The sequence below is a fragment of the Chrysochloris asiatica genome, unplaced genomic scaffold, assembly GCF_000296735.1.
Source record: "Chrysochloris asiatica unplaced genomic scaffold, ChrAsi1.0 scaffold00257, whole genome shotgun sequence".
In the NCBI taxonomy this organism is placed as follows: Eukaryota; Metazoa; Chordata; class Mammalia; order Afrosoricida; family Chrysochloridae; genus Chrysochloris; species Chrysochloris asiatica.
Genome location: NW_006408775.1, coordinates 1873862 through 1900509, shown reverse-complemented (window position 1 = coordinate 1900509; position 26648 = coordinate 1873862). Strand labels below are relative to the sequence as shown.

The window sequence follows — 26648 nt, the reverse complement described above, 5'->3', positions numbered from 1 at the left end:
AAAGGTCTCAGGGGAGGACCCAACGTGTCTTTTTAGAGGAAACAGTTTAACCATAAGAAGGGGGTCAGAGGATGTCTGGGAACAGCCTAGAATCTGAGTTGAGGGAAAGGAGGAGACAAAAGGGGGAGGGCTGGATGGGACGGCACCTGGGCAGTGTCTTGTCCCCCCCTTTTCTGCCTTGTCCCACAATGCTTCCAGCACACCCCATGCCTAACCACGTTGCCCCTTTACTGTCTGTCTTCCACTCGGTTAGAAGCCCCAGTGGACAGTTCTCTTATGTGCTGTGCCCAGAACGGTACGACATAGTCATCCTGCTTAATGACAACATAGATGAGTGTACAAGATCAGGCAGACCAGGAGAGCCGTGAGGCTGAACCAGCTCAGTTTTAGTGACGTCAGATAAGCAGTGTAAACAGGCACCTGGACATTGCATCTGGCGTCCGGGGTGAGGACTGGAGTGTCCCTCTCTCCACCTACAGCCAACATGGCGGCAGCCATCGGTGGTTTCCTCTACTTCTTCACCTATATCCCGTACTTCTTCGTGGCGCCCCGCTACAACTGGATGACCCTCAACCAGAAGCTGCTCTCCTGCCTCCTGTCCAACGTGGCCATGGCCATGGGGGCCCAACTCATAGGGAAGTTTGAAGCGAAAGGTGAGTGTTCACCTCTTGGTTCCTCAGCACTTAGGGGGTGTCTTGGCAGAGGCGCCCCCCGCTCCGATGCTCAGCAGGCAAGGCCTGTAACAGGTGGGAGTACTTCGTTGTGATAGCCATTTTATTTATCGCGGTGGTCTGGAACCGAACCTGCAACATCTCCAAAGTATGCTTGTTAGGTACTGTCAAGTCTGTTCGACTCATAACGACCCTGTATAGGGTTTCTGAGGAGTGGCTGATGGGTTTGAACTGCTGACCTTGCAGTTTGCAGTCAGTATTTATCCTGTGGAGGTGTGCCTATAGACAGTAGAAACCACCTCATGTCCAGTGTCCTACACCGGTAACCTTCAGCGTTCTCGTACTCTCAGTGCAGGGGTGAGGTGTCGGGCCTTTCCTCTGGAGAACTCCGGGGCGCAGCTCTGCTCTGTCCTATGGGGTCACTCAGGACAGAGCTGATCTACTCAGATGCAGTGAGTCTGCTTTCGGCCTTGGAGTAGCTACTGTCCAAGTGCTTCGAGTGGGTCGTGGTTAAAAGTGTAGCCCCCAAGGTTGGACTCCCTGCTTTTTAAAGACACTCAGCAGCATCACCCTCCAGAGAGCTCAGATTCCCAGGGTTTGGGACTTGAAGTCCACCCTAAGCTCCAGGTGAAACGGTGGTCCGCTTATCACCACCCTTCTTCCCCCCTCCGCCTCCTCCTGGTGTCCCCTCAGCACCCTTGTAGGGACCCCAGAACCCCATGGGGGCCCTTGAAAGGACTAAAGTAGAAGCCAGGAGGCTTGATGGGCCAGCCAGGTTCCGCCTTGGTTTGTGAGGACTTTTCTAAGTTCTCATATGCCATAGCCCCTCTTTGGGCTGAGAATGGTTCCCACTTTACAAATCCTGTGGTTGGTGGACACACGTGATTGATGAAAGCAAAGCCTTGGTCAGGATGAAAAAGGGCACCTAGTTTAACCCCTTACCTGCTGAGAGTCTCCAGAGAGGGAGATGACGCACCTCTTGGGAATCACACCGGCTGTTCTCCTGGGAGCCCAGCCTGTCTCTCACTCTGTGGACGGCCAGGTGCTCCCCTGGGTGGGTGGCAGTCACAGCGGCATATGTAGGAGCTGTAAACAGCCACCTTCTTTGAGATTGAGCCCCAAGCATTTCAGGGTGGGCTCAGCCCCTCTCCATCTAGACACGCTGTCTCTTCCCGCCATGAGGTTCCTACTGGCTAAGCTTCCAAATGTGTCTTTGGAAGGAGACAGGGGAGAGGCAGGAGCAGCCAGAGTCACTTAATCTCCATTTAGGACTTTCTTCTTAGTTGGCAACGTCTTCTGACACAGGAGCTTTTAAATAGAAAGGGTTTCAAAAAATTCATGGAAAATGGAGTGAAAAGATAATGACATTTTCCCATGACTGTTTGAAGCCCCCTGTGTTTAGAAATCTGTCGATATCTTGTAGACTTTGCAGGTGGGCAGCCCCTTCCAGGGTTTAAATACTTTTAAAAAGCCATTTATAAGGAGGCATCTAACCTGGGGCACTTTGGGTCTGTCTCTCTTTTTCTAAAAGTTCTGTAGTGAACATCTTCCCAAACAGTGAGGCTCCAGCCCTTTGAAGGTACAAAGGGAGCAGCTCCTGGGGAGCAGCTGGATCCAGCAGGTGGAGGAGGGCAGCCAACGAGAAGACAAACCACCAGCAGCTCTGTTAGCACCCACCTTCACACGGGTCTCAGAGATTTCACTGTCAGAACAAGCCTTCCATTACGTGCACGTCCTCTGAAGCCCCTGTCGTGTGTGTACATGTGTGTGAGGAGACGTGGTGATGCAGTGCTTTCATGCTCAGCTGCTAACCAAAAAGATCTGTGGTTCCAACCCACCAACCCGTCCACAGCAGAGAGAAGTGGTGGGTGGTCGGCTTCTGTAAAGACAACAGCCTAGGAAACACTGTGGGGCAGTTCCTCTGCCCTAAAGGGTTAATAATGCAGGACAGAACCGCCTCAATAGCAGCAGGTTTGATTTTCACTTTGGCGCATATACATGTATGTGTCACGTATAGATGCATGTGTACATGTACATAGGAGTCCCTGGATGGTACACGTGATTAACGTGTGTAACTGCTAAACAGGAATGTGGAGGGTCCAACCTAAGTAGAGTTACCTCAGAAGAAAGATCTGGTGATCTGCTTCCGGAAGGTCATGGCCATGGATACCCCGTAGAGCTCGATTCTCTGCGACACATGGGATCGCTATGAGTAGGAATCAACGAGAGAGCAACGGGTTAGGAATGTCTGAATTATGTAAAACCTATAACCCCTTACGTAAAGCGTATTATTTTAAAGTTCATGGCAAATGTGGTGGTTCATAAAAACAAATGAGCTCTACTTTGCAACACATATCAAAGCATGGTTGTTGTTGTTGTTAGGTGCCATCCAAACATTACTGTTGTACTTGTTAAATGTTCGGTACCGACTCATAGAGACCTTACACACAACAGAACGAAACACTGCCCAATCCTGGGCTAACGTCACAATTGTTGCCACACTTGAGCCCACTGATGCTGCCACTTGGCCAGTCCATCTCACTGGGGAATCTTCCTCTTTTTCTCTGACCCTCCACCTTACCAAACATGATATCCTTCTCCAGTGACTGGTTCCTACTGATAATATGTCCCAAGTATGAGAGACGAAGTCTGGCCATTTTGGCCTCCAAGGAGCACTCTGGCTACGCTTCTTCCAACACGGATCTGTTTGTTCTTTTGACAGCCCATGGCACTTTCAATATTCTCCTCCAACACCATGACTCAAATGCATCAGTTCTTTTATGATCTTCCGTATTTACTGTCCAGCTTTCACATCCATATGAGGTTATTGAAAATACCCTGGCTTGGGTCAGGCACACCCTAGTCCTCAAGCTGACATCTTTGCTCTTCAACACTTTAAAAAGGTCTTGTGCAGCAGATTTGCCTAATGCAATGCATTGTTTGTTTTCTTGACTGCTGCTTCCGTGAGTGTTGATAGTTGATCCAAGAAGAATGAAGTCTTTGACAACTTCAGTCTTTTCTCCATTGATAAGAATTTTGTTTATTGATCCAGCGGTGAGGATTTTTGTTTTCTTTATATTGTGATACAATCCATACTGAAGGGTATGGTCTTTGATCTTCATCAGTAAATATTTTAAGTCCTCTTCACTTTCGGCAAACAAGGTTGTTTATTACCACTGTATTATGGTAAACGTATTTTACTGTATCTGTAAGTATTTAATTTTTTTTTTTTTTTAAAGAAAGGTACACTAAATATGTTGTTGTTGTTGTTGTTATGTGCCGTGGAGTTGGTTCCGACTCATAGCGACCCTGTACAGGGTTTCCGAGGCTGTAAATCTTTACGGGAGCAGAAAGCCTCATCTTTCTCCCGCGGACCAGCTGGTAGTTTCGAACTGCTGACCTTGTGGTTCACAGCCTAATTCATAACCACTATGCTACGAGAGCTCCTAAATATACTAAGTTTGCACTAAATATACTATATACTAAAACAAACATTTTACTATCTTATGTAAGATCCTAACCCTACCTAAGTGGTTCCAACTTAAGTATACAATCTACTTAAGACAGGCTTGGAACAGAACTCATTCGTAATCCGGGGATTGCATGTATATGTAATAAATATGTGATGTATACATGAGCAAAAATGTCACTTTGAAGACTAAGGTACGCCTGGCCCAAGTCATGGTATCTTCAATCATGGTATTTCAATATGCATGTGACAGTTGGACAGTGAGTAAGGAAGACCAAAGAAGAATCCATGCATTTGCGTTATGGGGTTAGAGAAGAATATTCAAAGTCCCATGGACTGCCAGAGAACAAACCAATCTGTGTTGGAAGAAGTGCAGCCAGAATGCTCCTTAGAAGCCAGGATAGCAAGACTTCATCGCTCAGACTTTGGACATGTCATCAGGAGGGACCAGTCCCTGGAGAAGGACCTCATGCTTAGTAAAGTGGAAGGTCAGCAAAAAAAGGTTAAGACCCTGAAGGAGAAGAATTGAAACCGTGATTGTACCAATGAGTTCAGACATGGCAGCGACTGCGAGACTGGCAAAGGACCAGGGGGTCCTTCCTTCTATTGAGTCAGAGCTGATTGACAGGCAGCATCTAATAACAATACAGCCATGTAGGTACACAGGGATGCATGTGTCATGCACGTGGCCCGGCTACTGATGGAATGAGCGTCATCGGCTGGTTTTGTAACCTACCAATTTATAACTTGCCCTTGACCTAAAAGGAGACTACTTACACGTATGTTGGAAAATCAAGAGGGAAAGATGAGCACTGGCTTTTGCATGACCGTTTAGAGGGCCGTACGGACCATCGGCCTGGGCCACCCAGTACCACCGTGTCCCCATGTGTCTTCCAGGGGCAGGCCTGCAGTGGCACGACCTCCTAAGCCCAGTCAACGTGGACGATGACTTCTCGTTTGGGCAGGTGCTGGGCATGCTGCTGGTTGATGCTGCCCTCTACGGGCTGGTGGCCTGGTACGTGGAGGCTGTCTGGCCTGGCCAGTTCGGGGTGCCCCAGCCCTGGTACTTTTTCCTCTTGGTGAGTTGTGACACCACCGCCCTTCGCACTGATGGTCTCTTGCGGGTGGTGGCGTGCCCCGGGCACATCCTGCGATAAAGGGCCTGACACCCCCATAGCCAGGACACGCTGGCCACTGCTGGCCACTCAGGGTCCTAACAACCTCTGTCTTTCCAAACCTGCTGCACCCTTCACCACCCTGGTTGTGTTTGCTGTCTTGTGAGCAGCATCTTACTGGGCTTTCTGTCTACAAAGCCACACACTGATGGTGAGAACCGTCTCATTGCTGGGACAGATAGTCCCGTCCACCCGACAGAACAGACATGGGACACTCCGGTGTGAGCCTGCTCACACAGACCATGCTCGTGTGGAACTTTTAGTCCAGCTCATAACACCCATCTGTGCCAAAGCCGGGCTGCGTCTGTACTGCTAGTGGTCAAGCAATTAGCCATTGCACCACCGGGCCCATTGTATGTGTGTTAGCATGCACACCAAATACCAGCACACAGAGAAAGACATTCAGACCTACTGCATTGAGCCATCGGGACTCGTGGTGACCCCGCATGGGGCTTCCGAGGCAGGAGGTCTTTATGGCAGCTAAAAACCTCATCGTCCACCCTCCGTGCTGCTGACCTGTCAGTCAATGGTTCATCCTATAGTGCACCAAGGCTCCTATATAACACACATACATGTCTATAACACATGCACATATATGATACACATACACGTTTGCTTTTACACAATGAAATCTTACTGTACGAATGATCGAAACTTGCTTTCTCGCCTAAACGTTGTATCTCTGACATCTTAAATGCCGATATGTGTGTGTCTACAATATGTGTGTGTCTGTCCTGGTGTGGCACTGTAGGATCAGCACTGGACTGCAAACCACAAGGTCAGTAGTTCAAACCCTCACCAGCTGCTCCTTGGAAATCCTCTAAGGGTCACAGTGAGTCAGAACTGACTTCACAGCACTTACCAACAGCAACAACAACATATTTATAAATAAATATATTTTTAGGTGTTCACCTATCTGTATTTACAAATTTTGTTTTACATACTTGGGAGTATGCATATATTTAAAGATAGGTCTGGTTCCAGCGATGACGCAGAGGCCATGTCCCCGGCTGGGTGGAGTGCGGTCCTGCTCTCTGTTCATTTTGTGACTCAGTACTTAAAGTGACACACTGAAATCTGTTCATTCCTGGGGACGGAGGCAGGGCCGGGCTTCCTCTGGAGGGTCCTGCTATGTGCCTGCCTGTGTTTGGGACCCGAGGCCATTCTGGGCTCCACCCCCACCGTCCTGTGGTATTTCCTGTGTCTCTGTCTCCTCTCCTTATAAGGGCACCAGCTATTGGATTGTTGTTGCGTGCCTTCATATCAGTTCCTACTCACAGCGACCCTGTATATGATTTCTAAGAGTGGCTGGTAGGTGTGAACTGCTGACTTTGCGGTTACCAGTCCAGTGCTTATGCCACAGCGCTGGGCTCATTGGACTGGGGCCACCCTATTCCAGTGTGACCGCAACCTAAGTACAGGTAGACCCCGGGGAAGCTGTGGCTTCGTTCCCTACCACCACACGAAAGCAACTCACACGGATGATGTGTTCCCCTGTGCCTATGAAGTGATGTTGAGGCTAGACTGTTGTCTGTACTAAGTGTGTAACAGCCTGATGGTGAAAGCCTGAAAGATTGTGAGCCTGACGAGGACGTGGTGCACAGACCCAAGTGAGCACACGCCGCTAGAAACGTGGTGCCGTACTCGGCACAGGGGTCCCATCAGCCTTCCGGTTGTGGAAAATGCAGCATCTGAGGCTCGCAGTAAAGCAGCCATGCCCGTGGATCTGCACAGACCCTATTTCCAAACCAGGTCATGGTCTTAGGTTTTGGGATTTAGGACTTAAACATACCCTTTGGGAGGACACAGTTCAATCCCAAACAGCCTCCCGCTGTATTTCCTCTGGTTGTTTGAATCACCACTGTTCTATCAGTGACGGTGATAGAATTCTAGATTCAAACGTCTAGCCTCCTCAGCTGTGACAGAAAAAAGGCCTGCTGGTATTTCTGTTGTATCAGCTCTGGAGAAGGCAGACAGACTCGGAGGCCCACAGCCTCCCACGGGCCAGTGGGACCTGGGAACTGAGTGAGAACTCACCCTGACTCTCAGACTTGCTGCCACTAGTGCACCAGGCTTCAGCTGACCTGGTGGTCTCTCTAGCCAGATGAGTGGGTGTGAATGACCGCCTTGCTGCGTCTCGTTCTGCCCTAGCCCTCGTACTGGTGCGGAAGCCAGAGGACTATCCTGGGGAAGGAGGACGAAGACGAAGACCCAGAGAAAGCGCTGAAGACCGAGTTCTTCGAGGCTGAGCCCGAGGACCTGGTGGCTGGGATCAAGATCAAGCACTTGTCCAAGGTGCCGCCTCCCTGTGGGCCGGGCGGGGTCGGGCCAAGGCAGTGGCTCTGTGCAGGTCCAGGGCATGGGGCATCCCAGACTCCAGGTGCAGCTATCCAGTAAACACTCATTGCCAGATACCTCCTGAGATCCAGGGACCCTGGGCCTTCCCAGGTGACCAGGAAGTGCTGTATGACCAGGACCCTCACACTCAACAGCCAAGCTGCGTGCATGGCCAGAGAGGGTGGGTGATGTGCCTCAGAGCCCAAGGGAGTACAGGGTGGCCCCTGCCTTCCTACAGGTGTTCAGAGTTGGAACTAAAGGCAAGGCAGCTGTCAAGGACCTGAACCTGAACCTGTATGAAGGGCAGATCACGGTCCTGCTGGGTCACAACGGTGCCGGGAAGACCACCACCCTGTCCATGCTCACAGGTGAACCAGGAGCAGGGGAGACAGACCCCCACTCTGTCCCAGCTCACAGGGGGAACGGGAGACAGACCCCACCTTGTCCAAGTTCATGGGGGGACCAGGGGAGACAGACCCCCACTTTGTCCAAGCTTACAGGGGGAGCGGGAGAGACAGACCCCCACTCTGTCCAAGCTCATGGAGATCCGGCCATTGGGGAGACCACTGTACTGTCCACACTCAGTGGGGGATTCAGGTGCAGGGCAGACAGACCACTACCCCATCTCACTCACTGGGAGCCTTTCACGCCTCCCACTGCAGCCGGCAGCTGCTGCTTGGCCATTGCTAGCTAGCCCAGGCCATGGCCTCCTTGCGTAGTTTCCTCCCTTCTGTGGCCTTGGGACTGCAGGAAGGAGGAGGGGGCTCTCCCAGTCTGGCAGCACTGTGGACCCCGAGAGGTAGGGAGCCCCTCTAGCAACACGGCTCTGCCCTCCACCCAGTCAGTAAATACACTTAGTTAGCAAACAAGCCACTTCTGGTGTCCCATGAAGCATGTCATCAAAATCCAGCACAAAGTCAGCTCTTCCAGAACGTGCCCCTGAGGCAGCCACCCAGCTCCGCTCTTTCCCACCCTGAGAGACTGTACTGTGCCATCCAGCTCTTTACCACACACGGGTGAGCTCGCGTGCCTGGGGGAGGACCGTCCAGTCTCAGCTACAGGCCCCAGAGCCCAACTCGCCACTCAGAAAAGCAATGTAGATAAAACAGGCTCACTACCCCGGTGCCACCCCGCTGTCCTTTCTGACAGAATTTAAACTCTTGGGTTCCTCTTGTGGGTCCTAGGTCTCTTCCCCCCGACAAGCGGACGGGCGCATATCAGTGGGTACGAGATCTCACAGGACATGCCTCAGATCCGGAAGACTCTGGGTCTGTGTCCCCAGCATGACGTCCTGTTCGATGACCTGACGGTGGCAGAGCACCTGTACTTCTATGCCCAGGTGAGCCCAGAAGCTGGGGCCCCAAGCAGAGAAGTGTCCTGAGGAGACAGGTTTCTGGAGAGAAGTGTGCTGGGGAGTCGGCCTCTCATGAAAGCCCCCGACCTCCCTGGTTTTATTTCTGATTGTATTGTGAGTTTGTGTTACACTGATGTTCTCCATGTTGAACAACATCCCCATTCCTGAGACAAACCCTACTTGGTCATAGGGTTTAGACCTTTTAATGCACTGCTGTAGAGTCTATTCCAACTCAGTGACCCTACACAGCAGAATAGGACTATTCCATAGGGTGGCCAAGGCTGGGTTTGAACACCCCACCATGAGGTTAGCAGTCCGGCGCTTAACCCATTGTGCCACCAGGGCTCCTCAGTCCCATGATTACCTGGTTCAAAACACAAAGCATTCTTGTGGCTCCCTTGCTCTGAAGGTTGTCAGCGTCTTGTGCAGCCCTCTGTGTCTATTTTGTGCTTGTTTGAGGGACCAGCCTCTCACCAGAGCCTCTGACCTCCCTGTGGCTCGCTGTTGCAGCTGAAAGGCCTGTCACTACAGAAGTGCTGGGAGGAAGTCAGGCAGATGTTACGCATCCTGGACCTGGAGGAAAAACAGTCCTCCCTGAGCAAGTTCCTCAGCGGGGGCATGAGGCGCAAGCTGTCCATCGGCATTGCTCTGATCGCAGGCTCCAAGGTAGGAGGGAGGGCAGAAAGGAAGCCTGGCGTGGGGTGGTCCCAAGCCCCTCTTGTGGAATTGAACTCGGGCCACCCTGTGTGACCATGCTCAGGTGCTGATGCTGGACGAGCCCACCTCGGGTATGGACGCCATCTCCCGGAGGGCCATCTGGGATGTGCTCCAGCAGCAGAAGAGTGACCGCACCATCCTGCTGACCACCCACTTCATGGATGAGGCTGACCTGCTAGGGGACCGCATTGCCATCATGGCCAAGGGGGAGCTGCAGTGCTGTGGGTCCTCGCTCTTCCTCAAGCAGAAATACGGTGAGCGTACCAGTGGGGAGGGGTGTACAGCTCCACCCAGGTCAGCGTCCCTTGAAGCCGCACTTGGGCCAATCAGATAGGAGATAGGAGACCTTCTCTGGGTCTCCTGTCTGCTCCCCTCCTTCTGGCTGTGACAATGGGAAGAGGACGGAGAGCCGACTTGCGGTTAGGACTTGGGGTAGCTGTGGCCCAACACCAGTGGTCAGTGGCGGCTCAGTATGTGGGTGAGCCCTGTCCACGTGTGGCACCTCGACCAGAGAAGCCAGTGAGCTCAGGCCAGCGTGGGAGGGCAGTATCACAAAATGTACACCCCTGACTCAGGCTTGCTTTTCTGGCCGGTGTTGCTTGGTACCCAAGGCCTCGCGCTGGGAGTTTGTGTCACCTATACCACGTGGGGAGACTGACTGTGATGCCCACCCAACTGGGGAGCAGAGGGAACCCCAGGACGGTCCATGTCTGATTTAGCTCATCGCGGCCCAAGAGAAGACTCACAAGTGTTCCCTCGTGTTCCAGGCGCGGGGTACCACATGACTCTCGTGAAGGAGCCCCACTGTGACCCAGAGGCCATCTCCCGGCTGGTCCACCACCATGTTCCCAATGCTGCCCTAGAGAGCAATGCCGGGGCCGAGCTCTCCTTCATCCTGCCCAGAGAGAGCACATACAGGTACAGTCATAGGGAGCCTGGTGAGACTGGCTCATAGTGACCCTCTGGACAGAGGAGGACATTCTGAGCATAAATCTCTATGGAGGCAGTCAGCCTCATAGCGCTCCTGTAGAGCAATTGCAAGGTTTGAACCTTTCTGTTAGGAGCCCAATGCTTAACTCACGGCACCACCAGGGCCTCCTGGTCATTATCCAAGCATCCCCCAAAGGTCTGACCCACCTTTCCAGCACCTACTCGGAGTTCAAGCTCCCACCTTCAGAACTGCCTAAACCAGACCCCTCTCCACCTGCAACCCCGTGGGATCTGCTTCCATAGCACAGTGGGGAGCAGATGCGAGGTAGCCATTCCTGCTCCAAAAAGGAGGGAAGGAGGGGCACAGGTACCAAGCAGGTTTGTACCCGGCAGGACTGATCTCATTCCACTGTACCCCACCTCGCCTCCCAAAATCACTGATCAGAAAATCCCAGAAAATCCCTGTTCCCCCCAACAAGGCCACTTTGACCCCTGCAGAACTGAGCACTATTACCGGAGCGTGTGTTAGGGGATGTCACCAAGTTGGTCCCGACTCCCAGTAGTTCTTCGTCTGACACAATAACACACTGCTTACAGTTGGTGTCTGCTTCCATCCATCTCGGGTGGCGGGGGGTCATCCTTTTCACTGACCGATGGCATTACCAAGCATGACCACTCGACAGGGACAGAGACAGCCACAGAGCTATTGGAGGAGTACAATTCAAGGTCTGACCCTCTACAGCTGTACCCCAGAACTGTGCTGACTCTGTCTCTACTGTCCAGTCCCCTCGGAGGGTGGGCCCCCAGTGGTGGGGCAGATCTGGCCAAGTGCCTTTCTTGATTGCTGCTTCACTTGCCCGTCAGCAGAATTTGAAGGGCATCTATTTTACACCAAGGCTGTGGTCTTGAAGTCAAAATTTTTAAATTATGACTTGGGTGAAATTTGACAGAGCAAATTGGCTTTCCACTTAGCAACTGATGCACATTTGTTTCCATGTCACGAACTGCAGCTCCTACAACCTACCAGCTCTCTCCCCGCTTCCTCCCTGAGTTTCCCCATCCCTTCCTGCCTTCTGAGCTTTCTCCCCAGGCGTTTGGTGCCCTTGTGATGTTGTGTGGTTGACTGTTCTAAGGAGTGTGTGTGTCCCTTCTGTTGTTACTCACCTTGTAGGCCTGTAGTTTGAATGAATTCCTGGTGTGGCATTACAGGATCAGCACTAGACTGGAAACCTCAAAGTCGTTTGTTTAGACCCACCAACCACTCTCTGAAACCCCTCTATAGGGTCACTATGAGTTGAAACCAACTCGATTGCACTGCATGCAACAACAACATTGTTTGGCTAAAGGGTGAGCCACAGGAATGAGTTACTTCCAGACCTGCAGGGTGTTGGGCCATCACCCTGGGGTCCCACCACTCTAGCTAACCAGTCAGCCTAGTCTTTGGATAACTTTTCCTTCAGGCTCTCTTGTATTCATTTCATGCTCAGAAAGTGTGTGTTTCCCTGCACTGTGATCAAATGAACATCCAACCGATTCCTCACTGTTGGTTTTTATTGTTTTGAGTAAGTTGTCAGAGGGTTGCCAGCAGGTCAACGCACTCACAAGGCATCATGTCGGAACTAAACCATGTGAAACAACTTGTTAACCTTCTTCTAAATGCTGTTTCAAGGTGTTACCCGTCCTTGCCCTTGCTCCATCCTGTAGGAAGAGGGTGAGTTACCCAGGAAGTCACAGAAATGGGGCTGACCTCCACGTCTTTCTATGTGCAGGTTTGAAACTCTCTTCGCTAAGCTGGAGAAGAAGCAGAAGGAGCTGGGCATCGCGAGCTTCGGGGCCTCTGTTACCACCATGGAGGAGGTCTTCCTGCGGTCAGTCTCAGCCTCAGTGACGTGGACGGGCTTTCTAAAGTGCAAGGATAAAGCAGTCACCAAGGTCGTGAGCTCAGACACCCACAGACAGATGCTAGGTAGCTAGATGTCACTGACACGTGGATAGGGAGAGAGATGGATGATAGGTAGATAGATGATTGGCTGACAGACTGTTAGATAGATGATTGACAGGTTGATAGATGAGAGAGATGAGTGGTAAGTCGATAGATGATTAGCTGACAGACTGTTACTAGATGATTGACAGGTTGGTAGATGTAGGATAGATCTATAGATGACTAACTGACAGGTTGGTAGAGGTAAGTGAAAAAGAGATAGATGAATAGATGATTGATTGACAGGTAGCTAGATGGCTGTTAGATCAATAGAAGGATGATCGTTTAACAGGTTGATAGATCGATGAGTGATGGGTGGATAAATGATGGACAGGTTGATAGATGAGCAATAAAGGGATGGATAGATGATTGATATGTTGCTAGATGACAGATGGATGATATATTGATAATTGATAAGTTGATGGTGGATGACTGATGGAGCCATGACTGACGGTGGACAGAGAGGTAGGTGGATGAGAGACTGCTGAATGGTAAATGGATGGACTGAAAGAGGTTAGCTGGTATGAGCAGTGCTATTTGTGGACACAGGGGCATCTCCCTTGGGTGGCTTGCAAGGAGCAGACTAGCTGGGTCACACCATAACCATGGGTCTCCCCTTTCACTCATGCTTGGAGTGTTCCTGTTTCTGTCTCCTTTGGGCTCCAGCTCATTCTGGGCCCAGCCTCTGCCCCTGCTGGCCCACACTCACTGAACGAACAAACTAATGAACGAACACACCAGTGAATGAACCAGCTCAGAAGCTGATGGCATTCTCCCTCCGGGAGCCAACTGACCAGTACCCGCATGTCTCGGCCCAGGGTCGGCAAGCTAGTGGACACAAGCATGGACATCCAGGCCATCCAGCTTCCAGCCCTGCAGTACCAGCATGAGCGGCGGGCAAGCGACTGGGCAGTGGACAACCACCTGTGCGGCGTGATGGACGCCAGTGACAGCACTGGCGTCCTCATCGAGGAGGACTGTCCCGCCATCCAGCTCAACAGCGGGGTGAGCGTCTGTCTCCACTGCTCAAGGCTCTGCAGGAAATGGGGCCGCCTTGGCCTCCTGGGTCAGAGGGAAGCCTCGCACCCTGCTCCATAGCACGGTCAGGAAAGCACAGAGCTGGCCTGGGTACACGATGACAGGTGGCACTGGGGACGTGGGAAGTGGCTGGCCCCTGGTCTGCTCATGCTGACTGTGAGGAAGGCATGTCGGCCTCTGTCTGACATACAGCCTGTGGAGCATGTGCAGGCGAGGCTGGGCACTGCAGTAGGCTCTCCTCCAGCTCAGGCACACCGGGTGGAGGGGGACAGACCCCCATGAGCCTGAGGGACCCGGCGTCTCCCCATCCACAGCTCACCCTGCGCTGCCAGCAGTTCTGGGCCATGCTGGTGAAGAAAGCCACCTACAGCTGGCGGGAGTGGAAGGTGGTGGCTGCCCAGGTCCTGGTCCCTGTGACATGCCTCACCCTGGCCCTCTTGTCCATCAACTACTCCTCGGAGATCCTGGACGACCCCAGCCTAGAACTGACCCTGGGACAGTACGGCAGCACCGTGGTGCCCTTCTCAGCTGCCGGGACGTCGTCACTGGATCAACAGCTCTCAGAGCGTCTGAGGGACATGCTGCAGGCTGAGGGCCAGGAGCCCCGGGAGGTTCTGGGTAAGGGCAGCCTGGGGCCCAGGGGCACGTGGGCCAGGATGGATTGCTGCTGCCGCAGGCCCTATAAGACATGGAGAAGCATATCTGGGGGTACAGCTCCTGTGTCCCCACAGGGAGTCCATGCTGTATGGCCAGCGCAGCTCCACGGGCCAGAGCTGGGCTCCAGAAGCTGCCGAGCCTCCTCGGTCGGCCTATCTGGGCATCTGGTGGGCTTGACTCCCTCACTGAGTGTGTGGGCTGTGGGGTTCTGTCCCTTCCCCATGGGGCTCTTAGCAACTGTCACTTGTGACTGCAGCTCTCCCCTTGCGTGCACACTGTGTCCTTCTTGACAGGACGGTCCTTTCCCCTCGCTGGACCTGGTGGGTCCTGCAGTGACGCTGTCATCCTTACCCGTCCAGTGGGGTGGGGCTCTCAGCAGCATCGGCCACTTCAGGTCCTGTTGCTGGCTGGGTCTGAGTGGACCTGCTGGCCAACTGGTTCCCGCAAGCTGACCTAGCCATTGTCCCCAGGTGACCTGGAGGAATTCCTGATCTTCAGGGCATCTGTGGAAGGTGGCGGCTTTAACGAGCGCTGCCTGGTGGCCACATCCTTCAGAGATGTGGGGGAGCGGACGGTCGTCACCGCTCTGTTCAACAACCAGGCCTACCACTCGCCGGCCACCGCCCTGGCCCTGGTGGACAACCTGCTCTTCAAGCTGCTCTGTGGCTCTCAGGCCTCCATCACCGTCGCCAACTACCCTCAGCCCCGGAGTGCCCTGCAGGCCGCCAAGGACCAGTTCAGCGAGTGCGTGCACCCCTCCCCATCCATCCAGATCCCTGCTGCCCCTGACCAGCCAGGCGAGCAACAAGTCTGGTTCAGGGCTGTGTAGAGGAGGGTAGGGTCTCATAGGAGACAGTGGGGAAGTCAGCTTGACAAATGACACTGTGGCTTGGGGGTGGGGGGTCTCTGCCCAGCCTTCCCTGACCAGCCAGCTCTCCCAATCCACAGGGGTCGGAAGGGTTTCGACATCGCCCTCAACCTGCTCTTTGCCATGGCATTCCTGGCCAGCACCTTCTCCATTCTGGCGGTCAGTGAGAGGGCCACCCAAGCCAAACACGTCCAGTTTGTCAGCGGCGTCCATGTGATGACCTTCTGGCTCCCCGCGCTGCTGTGGGACCTCCTCACCTTCCTGGTCCCCAGCCTGCTGCTGCTGGTGAACACGTGAACACAGCCATGGGGAGGGGGTGTCCCCTGCAAGTGAGGGGCTGGCCAGGTGGACTGCCCAGAGCCTGACTTGGGAGCTGTCCCCTCAGCTCTGCATAGGGTGGGCAGTCCTGGTGCCTGGACCGTGGTTATAGAGGGACCGGAGCTGAGGCTGCCACAGCAGTTGATGACAGCCCGGCGAGGGTCCAGATCCCAGATCCCTGAGCCCCGTGTCTGTGCCCCAGGTGGTGTTTAAAGCCTTCGACGTGCGTGCATTCACCAGGGATGGCCACGAAGCCGACGCCTTGGTGCTGCTCCTGCTATACGGCTGGGCCGTCATTCCCCTCATGTACCTCATGAGCTTCCTGTTCTCGGGCGCGGCCACCGCCTACACACGGCTGACCATCTTCAACGTGCTCTCGGGTGTTGCCACCTTCCTTGTGGTCACCATCATGCGCATCCCAGGTGTGTTCCGGGGAGGGACCAGGACTGCTCGGGGGACGCACACCCTGGCAGACGTCCACTGGTCGTGCCCACAGAGTCAACTGGCCCACCTGTCCTCACCACAGCGGTCAAGCTGGAAGAACTCTCTAGAACCCTGGACCAGGTGTTCCTGGTGCTGCCCAACCACTGCCTGGGCATGGCTGTCAGCAGCTTCTACGAGAACTACGAGACCAGGAGGTACTGCACGTCCTCCGAGGTGGCCGCCCACTACTGCCGCAAGTACCGTGAGTGTTGCAGCCCGGGGAGGGCCCCACTGGGTGCTCAGATGTGACAGCAGGGTGGGTCTCTTCCTCCTGGCTCAGCAGACACTGGGCCAGAGGCTCAGGAGGGAGGGTGGAGTGCAAGGTGATACTACCCCCTCCTCCCCAGACATTGAGTACCAGGAGAACTTCTACGCATGGCCAGCCCCGGGCGTCGGCAGGTTCGTCACCTCCATGGCCGTCTCTGGCTTTGTGTACCTTACCCTGCTGTTCCTGATGGAGACCAGCCTTCTATGGAGGCTCAAGACCCTAGTCTGTGCCTCCCACGGCCAGCGGACACTGGTAAGTGTCTCCCGGAGGACTCTGGGTCCATTAGAGAGGGGCTGCTCTGTCTCCCACCTTTGCCTCCTTTGGTTCCCCATACCTGGGGCTCCCCAGCAGGTGGACATTCAGGCCACAACCACAGGGCAGGGCAGGGTCCATGGGTACTGCCAGGCAGCCTGAGAGTCGGCCCTTGGTACACCTGAGTGGTGCAGTGTGGGGGCCCTGCTCCTCAGCAAAAGCCAGGCACCCCGGAACACCAGGTCTGTCTGCCTGTCCTGGAATTCTCTCTCCTCTCAACAGCGAAACACAACATGGCAGGGTCACATGTCACTTCAGGTCCTTAGCCCCGCCTGAACCGTACATCGTGCCCAAGAGACATGGGTCCCAGGGCCTCAGCCATCCAAACAGAAGCTCTGAGCCCAGCACTCGGGGCCCAAACTGACTTCCACTCATCTTGGTCCATCAGACAGGCCCCGTCCCCCCGCTCCAGCTGGACCTAACCAACCATTTCTGTCTCCACTGTAGTTGGAGGCCTGCGGACAAGCCCCAGCACTGCCTGAAGACCAGGACGTGGCTGATGAGAGGAGTCGGGTGCTGGCCCCCACGCTGGACCCACCACCAAGAGACCCACCACTGGTCATCAGGGAACTATCCAAGGTGCTGCAGGGAGTCCAGCTCTGTCCCTAGAGGCTGCAGACCCCTGGGCCTGGCCTCCTGACCTGTGTGTGTTTCCTCATGGGTGGTGCAGGCTTATGGGCAGCGGACGCCCTTCCTTGCGGTGGACAAGCTATCCCTGGCAGTTCATAAGGGCGAGTGCTTCGGCTTGCTGGGCTTCAATGGGGCCGGGAAGACCACCACTTTCAAGATGCTGACAGGGGAGGAGACAATCACCTCCGGGGATGCCTTTGTTGGGGGTCACAGCATTCGCTTTGACCTTGGGAAGGTGAGCAAGGGGGTCCCCACCCCAGGAAGGGCCCCCTGGAGGGTTGTGACGGGTGGACATGGAGGTGGGGACAGCAGAAAGACAGGAGGAAGGCTTGGGCCAGGTCCAGTTAGTTGGCAGGCCCTGCTCTGGGCATGGGGGTGGGAAGCAGCTCTCCATTACCCTCCATTCCTCACACTCATCCCACTGCCCAATCCGTGAGAACAGTGCCCTGGGGGGTGGGTTGGGGGGTGCAGGGAACAACCGGTGAGCATTTTCCCAAACTCATTCCACACTGGATCTGGAAGCCTAAGATCCCCAGGAGGACAGAGAAAAAGGGGCCCAGGCTCTGGAGCCCACTAACTTGGGCACAGAGCCCACTAGCTTGGAGGCCACATTAGGCCCGAGAGTGGTCCTGCTGTCTAACATGGACGCCCCCAGAGGTGCTGCCAGCAAACACCTCTGCTCCTAGAATAGAAAACGCAAGGTCCCCGCAGGACTGGGAGGGTCATCGTGTGTGTGACAGAAGGCAGTTCTGCGTGATGCTTACTCTGTTCAGTCAGAGCATCAGGTTCCCAGATGGGCCCACTTAGCCCACCTCTGACCCTTGGTATGAGCTCTGAGTGCCCACACATCTGTGGAGCCCTTTCTGAGTCTGCTCAGAGCAGTAGCTCAGCCGAGCTTCCTAGAAGGGACACAAGCTCTGCTGGATGGACCACCCTGGAGGATCGCACCAACCTGAGGCCGGCCAGGGCAGGAAGGCCGATTCTCCTAGGCCGTCTTCCATTTACTGGTCCCTCCTGGGCTGTTTTGCCCTCAGGTACGGCAGCGCATCGGCTACTGCCCTCAGTTCGATGCCCTGCTGGACCACATGACGGCGCGGGAGACGCTGGCCCTGTACGCCCGGCTCCGGGGTGTCCCCGAGCGCCACATCGGGGCCTGCGTGGAGAACACACTTCGGGGTCTACTTCTGGAGCCACATGCCAACAAGCTGGTCAGGACTTACAGGTGTGCCAGTCCCTGCCCTTGGCACTGTGGGTCATTACAGGGTCCTCAGCCGGAGGCCTGGGACCCTGGAACTGAGGGGGCCCCCAGGTAGAGAGCCTAACCCAGACCCCAGGTAGTGGCCGATGAGGGCTAGCGAGGCCACTCTGCAGGATCGCTGCAGGTAGGACTGCTGCCTCAGTGAGCTGGACACTCCAGGCTCTGTCCACCTGGCTCCTACAGTCTGAGACCCAGGGTTCTTCTACAACCCAGACCCCCATGCAGCACCCAGCCTGATCCCCTGGCCCCTCTGCCCCCAGTGGCGGTAACAAGCGGAAGCTGAGTGCCGGCATCGCCCTGATTGGAGACCCTGCGGTCATCTTTCTGGATGAGCCGTCCACCGGCATGGACCCTGTGGCCCGGCGCCTGCTCTGGGACACGGTGGCACGGGCCCGCGAGTCCGGCAAAGCCATTCTCATCACCTCCCACAGGTAGAGCCGGGCCTCTCGGGTCAGTGGGAGGGGCAGGGACTGCCTGGTGGGCACCAGCACCTCGTCCCTGGAGCCACTGGCCCGGCCTCAGGCCTGCCCGCCTCTCCGCAGCATGGAGGAGTGTGAAGCCCTGTGCACGCGGCTGGCCATCATGGTGCAGGGCCAGTTCAAGTGCCTGGGCAGCCCGCAGCACCTCAAGAGCAAGTTCGGCAGTGGCTACTCCCTGCGGGCCAAGGTCCGGGCCGATGTGCAGAAGGTGGCGCTGGAGGAGTTCAAGGCCTTTGTGAACCTGACCTTTCCAGGTGCGGGAGGCCAGCGGCCCTCAGGGTGGGGTCAGGGCTAAGCCCCTGCAAGCCCCTCTCCCCATTACCAGCCTGCGTCTCTCCCTGTGCAGGCAGCGTCCTGGAGGATGAACACCAGGGGATGGTCCACTACCACCTGCCCAGTCGTGGCCTCAGCTGGGCAAAGGTGAGTGCTGCTCCTCTTCCCTGCACTCCCCCCTCCCACCCCTGCCTGGAATCTGCTGGGCTCTGGGTTCAGTGAACAACCGCATCCCCCCGTTACAGAGAACCCGATTCACAGCACCTTCCTGGGGGGGCCTGCAGCAGGGCTAAGCCCTCCCTAGAGCCGCAAGCCCAGGGCCCACGACAAAGTGTCTGCTCCTTCAGGTCTTCGGTGTCCTAGAAAAAGCCAAGGAGAAGTTCGCTGTGGATGACTACTCCGTGAGCCAAATCTCTCTGGAGCAAGTCTTTCTGAGCTTCGCCCACCTGCAGCCACCTGCTGAGGATGAGGGGCAGTGAGGGGCAGTGGGGGGCAGGCTGACACCTGCTGCCCGACCTTACCGTGCCCTGTGCCTCTCCTCGGATCACTATTCTACCATAGAGAACGAAGCAAGCAAGGCAGCGTCCACGTTATGAACTGAGGTTTTATGCCCGAGCGGGGGGGTGGCCTCACGCCAGCATAGAAAAGCCACCTACCTGGGAAGGGGTCTTCTACCGAGGGGAGTCTCCATGTTTCCACAGGACAGCGAGCTCTCCCCATGGGAGACAGGCAGCAGTACGGGCAGATAATCTCAGCCAGACAGCCCCCCCAGGAGAATCTTCCAGAGCTGACCATTATGAGGAGGAAAGCGGTCTTCTGTTCCCAACGCACTGTTCTGGAAAGGTTGCTGGCTGGACAAGTCAGAGGGACCAAGGCGGGAACTTGACAGGTTTATGAACACACAGAGCACACGGTGACTTTTGTCCAGACAATAAAGACTGCAGAGAGGGAGGCCAGGCATGTCTGTCAGCAACAACACACATACACAGGGAGCCTCAGGGCCAAGGCATTCCCCCAGGAACCTCCTCACCCCGTGACCCAAAAATACAGCAGCTGATGCTGAGAAAAGTCCAGAGGAACTTATTCTCAAGTTGGGTAATAGGTATGTGACTTCAACTCCTCTGAGATAAACCACCAGTGAAAAAGGCAGCTTAGAAAAAGGCCCAGTTGGCATTTACTCACTCATCAAGGAAGAGGGGAGCCTGGTGGGCAGGAGGTTCCAGGCCTTTCTGGAAGATGCTCCTTCTTCAACACCGGCTCCCTTTTGATTTACACACATTTCTTACAGATCCCTACAATTGTGTGATTTCGATCTCTGTGCCTTTTTACAGCCCCTTAGGATTCACTTTGGTTCATTTGGGACAATTTCAGATTGACATTTTTATCAGTGCCTACAAGTTTAACAAACACGGCCAGTAGTTTCCCCCCAATCTCTTACCATTTAGTTCCGTGTCATAAAAAATAAATGTAGGGGTGCTTGGGGCCAAAACACCACCTGTCTCAGCTCTCCAGTGCTGCTGTAACAAATACCAAAGCTGCTGGCTTTGACAAATAGAAATGTATTCGCTCACCGTTAAGGAAGTCAGCGCGCGGGCTCCAGGGTAGCCTGTTTCTGTTGGCTCTGGAAGAAGGGCCTCATGAGAGAGCTCTGTGTGTCTTAGAATCGATTTTAAACCGACTTTGCTGTCCAGTACATTATATACATGTATATGTGTATGTATGTATGTGTGTGTGTATATGTATATATATGGAGTCCTGGTGTGATATGGGTTAATGCGCTGGACAGCAAAGTCGCTTTGAACCCTTAAGGTCGGCAGTTCAAGCTCACCAGCCGCTCCTCAGAAACCCTACACAGGGTCGCTATGATTCAGAGCTGACTCAACAGTACTTAGCAACAATATACATATCATGTCCATAGAAATAACATGCACAAACATAGAGCACACACACATCTATTACTTATAGCATGTCCACAGTAATAACACACACAAACATAGTACACACATAGGAAACCAATACAGAAGGGGGTTGCATGGATTGCAAAAACATTCCATTAACTTTCAATTACATTTTTTCCACTAACTTTTGAAGCCCTCTCATAGCTTGAATTTGCATAAAAAAATGGTCCTCTCTTTTTCTATCAGACTGAATCAAGATACAGTGTAGGCCAACTCTGCTTAAATAGCATAACAGATACAGCCCATTTCCAAATGGAATTAAAAACTACAATCATCTTAGAGGGAAGGATTTACAACCCACATTTCTGGGACACATTCAGTTCAATATATTCATGCCATCAAATCATCCCCAAAGTTTTACATCAACTCAAGGTCCCAAATCTTGTCTTTTGACTCATCCAAGTCAAATCTGAGTGAGAATTGAGACGTGTTCCATCCTGGGGGAAAACTTCTCTTCATCTGTGAACCTGGGAACTCGAATACAGGTTGTCTGCTTCCAAAGCACAATGTCAGAATGGGCACAAGGTACACATTCCATTACACATGGGAGCAATTGGAGGGAAGGGCGACAACGGGCACCATGCAAATCCAAAACCCAGCAGAACAAATTGCATTAGCTCTCAAGACTCGAAAACAGTCGTCGCTTCTCTAACAGCATCTGGGCATTGGCCCTTCCTCCAGAGTCTGGGTGTCGGCCAGGCCTTCTGGATTCTGAGTGGTGGCGCCTCAGCCCTGGGTATCAGCTCCAACTTCTACACCATCTAGGATGGCAACTCTGCTCCCGAGCTTTATGAGGCCCCATTCTACTAGTTCATCTACTTGGTAACTGCACCCCTTTGTCCTGGCAGGTGCCATTCATCTGCCCCTTGTGCATGGCAGCCCATATTCCAGAACTGATTTGGTGCCGAGCTGACTCTCAAACCTACAAAGCTGTGGCTGTGCCACCCTTCGAGACCCAGCAGATTGTGGTCCCACCTCTTGAAACCATGAAGATACGGTTTCCCGTGTTCCTTCCAACAAACAGTTCACTTATCTCCGAGGGGTTGCAAGGATAATGCTTTCCTTTTCTGAGTTTGTTTCCAACTTGTGGGACCCGGAGAGACAGCCAGCATCCTCCTGTTGGTGTTTTTCTGTCCCTTTTAGCTAAGCGGATTTTCTGTTGTGATCATTGGCTAGATCCGTCAGTAACAGGCTTAGTCTCTTTAACAAGAGATTGTGTCACCACATCCTTGGTGAATGTTCTAGGAAGGTATCAAGAAATCCAATCTGTACTCATTTTATCGAGAGTGAGGGTTTCTTAATTCAATTTTGCAAAACTGGGCACCCAAATCAGTAGATACAGGCAGACATGAAGCATGGCCGCCTTCCAAGAGTTTTATTCCCGTCTCAAAAATGCCAGTTCCCCTTTGATTGGGTACTGTGGAGTTAACAATCTACCCTGATTGTGAAATGGAGTATTTTGGAACACTTAATTTTGCTCATGAGGAACCTGTACATACACTAAGAAGCAGTTGTTTGAACAGAACATGAGAACACTGAATGGTTTAAAATCAGGTAAGGTGTGAGGGTTGTCTTTCACCATACTCATTCAACCTGTTGTTGTGAAGTGCTGTTGAGTCGGTTCCGACCCATAGTGACCCTGTATAGGGTTTCCAAAGTGCAGCTGGTGAGCTTGAACCACCAACCTTGCAGTTCAAATGGCTTTGCAGTCTAGTGCATTAACCCACAGTGCCACACCGGGACTCCTATTCAACCTGTATGCTGAGTAAATAATCCGACAAACTGGGTTATATGAAGAAAAACATGACATCAGGATTGGAGGAAGACTCATTAGCAACCTGCGATATGCAGATGATACAACCTTGCTTGCTGAAAGTGAAGTGTACTTAAAATATTTACTGATGAAGATCAAAGAGCACAGCCTTCGGTATAGATTACATCTCAATGTCAAGAAAACAACAATCCTCACCACTGGACCAATAAACAACATTCTTATCAATGCAGAAAAGATTGAAGTTGTCAAGGACTTTATTCTTCTTGGATCAACTATCAACACTCATGGAAGCAGCAGTCAAGAAGTCAAATGACATATTGTGTTAGGCAAATCTGCTGCACAGGAACTTTTTAAAGTGTTGAAGAGCAAAGAGGTCAGCTTGAGGATTAAGGTGCACCTGACCCAAGCCATGGTATTTTCAATAACCTTATATGCATGTGAAAGCTGAACAGTGAATAAGGAAGACCATAGAATAATTGATGCTTTTGAGTTATGGTGTTGGAGAATATTGAAAGTGCCATGGACTGCCAAAAGTACCAACAGATCTTTTTATGGAAAAAGTACAGCCAGAGTGCCCCTTGGAGGCCAAGATAGCCAAACTTCGTCTCTCATACTTGAGACATATTGTCAGGAGGGACCAGTCACTGGAGAAGGATATCATGTTTGGTAAGGTGGAGGGTCAGAGAAAAAAAGGAAGAGCCCCAGCGAGATGCATTGGCAAACTGGCAGCATCAATGGGTTCAAGTGTGGCAACAATTGTGGGGTTAGTCCAGGATCTGGCAGTGTTTAGTTCTGTTTTACACAGTGTTGCTATGAGTCTGTACCGGCTCAAAGGCACCTAACAACAACACATATCCCTGGGTGTGAATCAACAATCTGTCTGGTCTACCAATCTCGTGGGTTCTTTATTCCTGAAGATGGACCATCTTGAGAATTTCTCACGCATGTACAGCAGAATTTACCACTTCCACATTTTAGCTGTCTGTTAGAGCAGCACCCCACTATCCAGATACCAAATTGTTTTAGTTATGATGCTGTAACAGAGATACGAATGGCTTTGACAAAATTTTTTTCTAAGTTTAGTAAGCTCCAGCTTTTGGTCAGTTCTGGCGGAAGGTCCTAGTCTCTCTAGCTGCTTCTTCCTTGGAAATCTCCATGTATTTTACCTTTTATTTTACATCTTTGCATTTAATCTAAAAACACATCCTAAATTAATCCTGTCTCATCAACATAACAGAGACACCCCATGCACAAATGGTATTATACGCACAGGATAGAGGTTGGGATTTGCAACACAATTCAATGGGTCGTTAAATCGGTTCTGACTAAGCAGGTTTCTCTTCTGACGGAGGCCTCTCACGTTGGGTCTGCGAGCGAGCGGTGCCCCCTAGCGGCCTGGCCGCGGCCCTCCTCTCCCGCAGTCGCTCCCAGGGGGGCTGAGGAACCGCAGGGGTAGATCGCAGAGGCAGTGGGAGCAGTGAACGAAACCCTCGGCAAGTTTTTAAACGAAGATGATCCCTGAAGGAACGGCTGCGGCTCACGTGCCGAAATCCAACACTGCAGTGGGGCGGGGCCGCGCCGCGCAGGTGCAGTCGGGGGTGGAGGACTCCGTGTGCGGAAGGGTCTCCGCGCTCAGCCTGCGCAGCTGCCAGAGGCGCTGCTCTGAGAGCCGAGATTGCTGGACGCATGGCGCTGAAACGAAGAGTTTGGAGGCATCACTGCGGCTGGGGATGATTTACATTTTGACGGGCCGATCCTGAGTCCAAGGGAGGGTGTGGACTCAGGCCTGCTTCATGCACACCCAACCCGCCGGCCCCATTCCACTCTCCCAAGATCTTCAGGTCCCCTGGTGGCCCCGCCTTTAATGGGCTCAGCTGCGAAACAACTATTCCAACCCCAGTCACTCTGCAAGACAAAGACGTGGCATTTCCGGCGTCAGAAACGCTAAGGAGCAGTGTGCTCCTGTGACCAAGAGGGTTGCTGAGTTAGAAGTGGCTTGGGGCAGTGGGTTGGGTTTGATTTAGATCTCAGGTCCCAGAAGGACCCTGCTCTGCATGTCGGGGACACATGTTGCTAAAACGCCCAATGCTCCAACGTAAAACAGAGCTGGGAGACAGCAGCGTATACACACCCCACAGGTACCTGAAGGGCCAGGCAGCTCGCCCGGGCCCCGTGGAAGACAGAAACCCCTAACCAGGGGCCACCACTGGATCTATGGGTGTCAAAAGTCCCAGAGCAATGCCAAGTGGCAAAGGCCACATATGGAAGCGGCCTAGGGGGCCCCCATCCCCATAGATGTGGTTGCCATGGCAGGACAGTCATGGCTGGCCTTGTGGCTCGAGTCTCTGTCAGGGACTTCAAGGTCAGAGAGAGCTGTTCAGGCAGTCCTCTCAGCTCCAGGTAAACTCTGGTCCTGGAGGAAGAGCATCCATGGGACTGGAGGCAGTGTTGTGGCAAATCCAGAGATGCAAGAAACCCAGCTGGGAGAAGTTTATTTGGCCAGTGGACCCAAAGGCCTATGAGTTTTTAAGTCTGGGCCCCGTTTCTCTTTGTTGGTGAATTTTTATACCAGTGTTTTCCAGGGGAGGGGGAGTGAGTAAAGTCTCACAAGGACAGCAGTTAGAGTAGTTGAATTGACAAGCAGACGCCTCAGTCAGTTAGATAAGGATGTACCCAGGGTGTAAGTTTCTTTGTTGCATCTCTAGGCCATAAAAATTCCTTCTTCCCTTCCTGCCCTTTCATTCCCTCCTTTGATGCCCTAATTGCTTATGGAGTATCACCTTCATTTTGTATGGGGTATAGCTGTAAAATCCTGGGACTTGCTGGTACCCTTGCAGGGAGAGAATGTGTGAGGTGGTTTGATCAGGGTGTGTTCCAGGAGACAGGGGAGTAACTGGACTAGGCAGGATCATGAGTACTAGTGGTTCAAGGTGACCAGAAGGACATCAGCAGAGTCCAACTGTAGCTTAGTGGCTCCAGCTATCTAGTCTGGATTCGGTCCTTTAACTCTTACCTTGCTGAGAACTATATTGGACCCATTTACGAAGTAACAGCATTCTTCTCCCAGCATCTGACATACTCCTTTTCTAGTAGTGAGGAGGTCCAGACCACATTGGTTCTGGATGACCACCTCAGCTAGTGAGTTAATTTGATTCTGTAAAGCAAGTAGGGTGTCTGCCACCCTCTTTATATCCCCGTTTAAGGCTTCTGAGAGTCGCTGGAACAGATGTATGGAAGTACCTATTCCCCCAACTCTGGATCCCAGTTCTAATAAACTGCTGCTATTGTCCGTTGGGTTCGGTGTTGGGGTTGGATTATAGACTCCATATCACACAGGGTTAGGATTCGGGCCCTGGGGACTAAATAAGTAACTCCACATATGTGTTGAAGAGGTAAACATTTGAAAATCTTTCCCACATAGGAGAAATATCCCTTGGGGCCCACATGTCAGGATAGTGACCCTTGTGATATCTTTACACCAAGATTGTGGGAGGGAGACAGGAAGCAGTGGTGAAGTTGGTGGTGACACTAAGGCCAACCTCTGTGAGGAGAGGGCCAGGATACTTGATAGTGGTTGTTAGGGTGACTGGGGGATCGGGCTGGCGGGAATGGCAGAGTACCCTAAATCTCTGTAGGGTAGACAAGCCCAACATGAGCTTCTATTAAACATGGTTCCTGTTTCAGTGAATAAATTGGCG

At 53.0% G+C, this 26648-nt stretch overlaps 1 protein-coding gene across 1 annotated transcript in view; it reads left to right on the top strand.

Annotated features, from left to right (window-relative positions):
* Positions 1 to 19697, top strand: part of ABCA3 (ATP-binding cassette, sub-family A (ABC1), member 3) — a 31099-nt gene extending 11402 nt beyond the window's left edge. Inside the window, exons 8-30 of the mRNA XM_006873880.1 lie at positions 480 to 653; positions 5038 to 5219; positions 7467 to 7610; positions 7891 to 8020; positions 8837 to 8991; positions 9517 to 9672; positions 9767 to 9977; positions 10491 to 10641; positions 12423 to 12521; positions 13453 to 13639; positions 13987 to 14290; positions 14800 to 15073; positions 15278 to 15482; positions 15718 to 15937; positions 16042 to 16200; positions 16346 to 16518; positions 17026 to 17157; positions 17249 to 17443; positions 18243 to 18430; positions 18727 to 18897; positions 19009 to 19199; positions 19292 to 19365; positions 19566 to 19697. Coding sequence (XP_006873942.1) covers positions 480 to 653; positions 5038 to 5219; positions 7467 to 7610; positions 7891 to 8020; positions 8837 to 8991; positions 9517 to 9672; positions 9767 to 9977; positions 10491 to 10641; positions 12423 to 12521; positions 13453 to 13639; positions 13987 to 14290; positions 14800 to 15073; positions 15278 to 15482; positions 15718 to 15937; positions 16042 to 16200; positions 16346 to 16518; positions 17026 to 17157; positions 17249 to 17443; positions 18243 to 18430; positions 18727 to 18897; positions 19009 to 19199; positions 19292 to 19365; positions 19566 to 19697 — 4007 coding nt within the window. The remainder of the gene's footprint in view (positions 1 to 479; positions 654 to 5037; positions 5220 to 7466; positions 7611 to 7890; positions 8021 to 8836; positions 8992 to 9516; positions 9673 to 9766; positions 9978 to 10490; positions 10642 to 12422; positions 12522 to 13452; positions 13640 to 13986; positions 14291 to 14799; positions 15074 to 15277; positions 15483 to 15717; positions 15938 to 16041; positions 16201 to 16345; positions 16519 to 17025; positions 17158 to 17248; positions 17444 to 18242; positions 18431 to 18726; positions 18898 to 19008; positions 19200 to 19291; positions 19366 to 19565) is intronic.
* The last annotated feature ends 6951 nt before the right edge of the window (positions 19698 to 26648 follow it).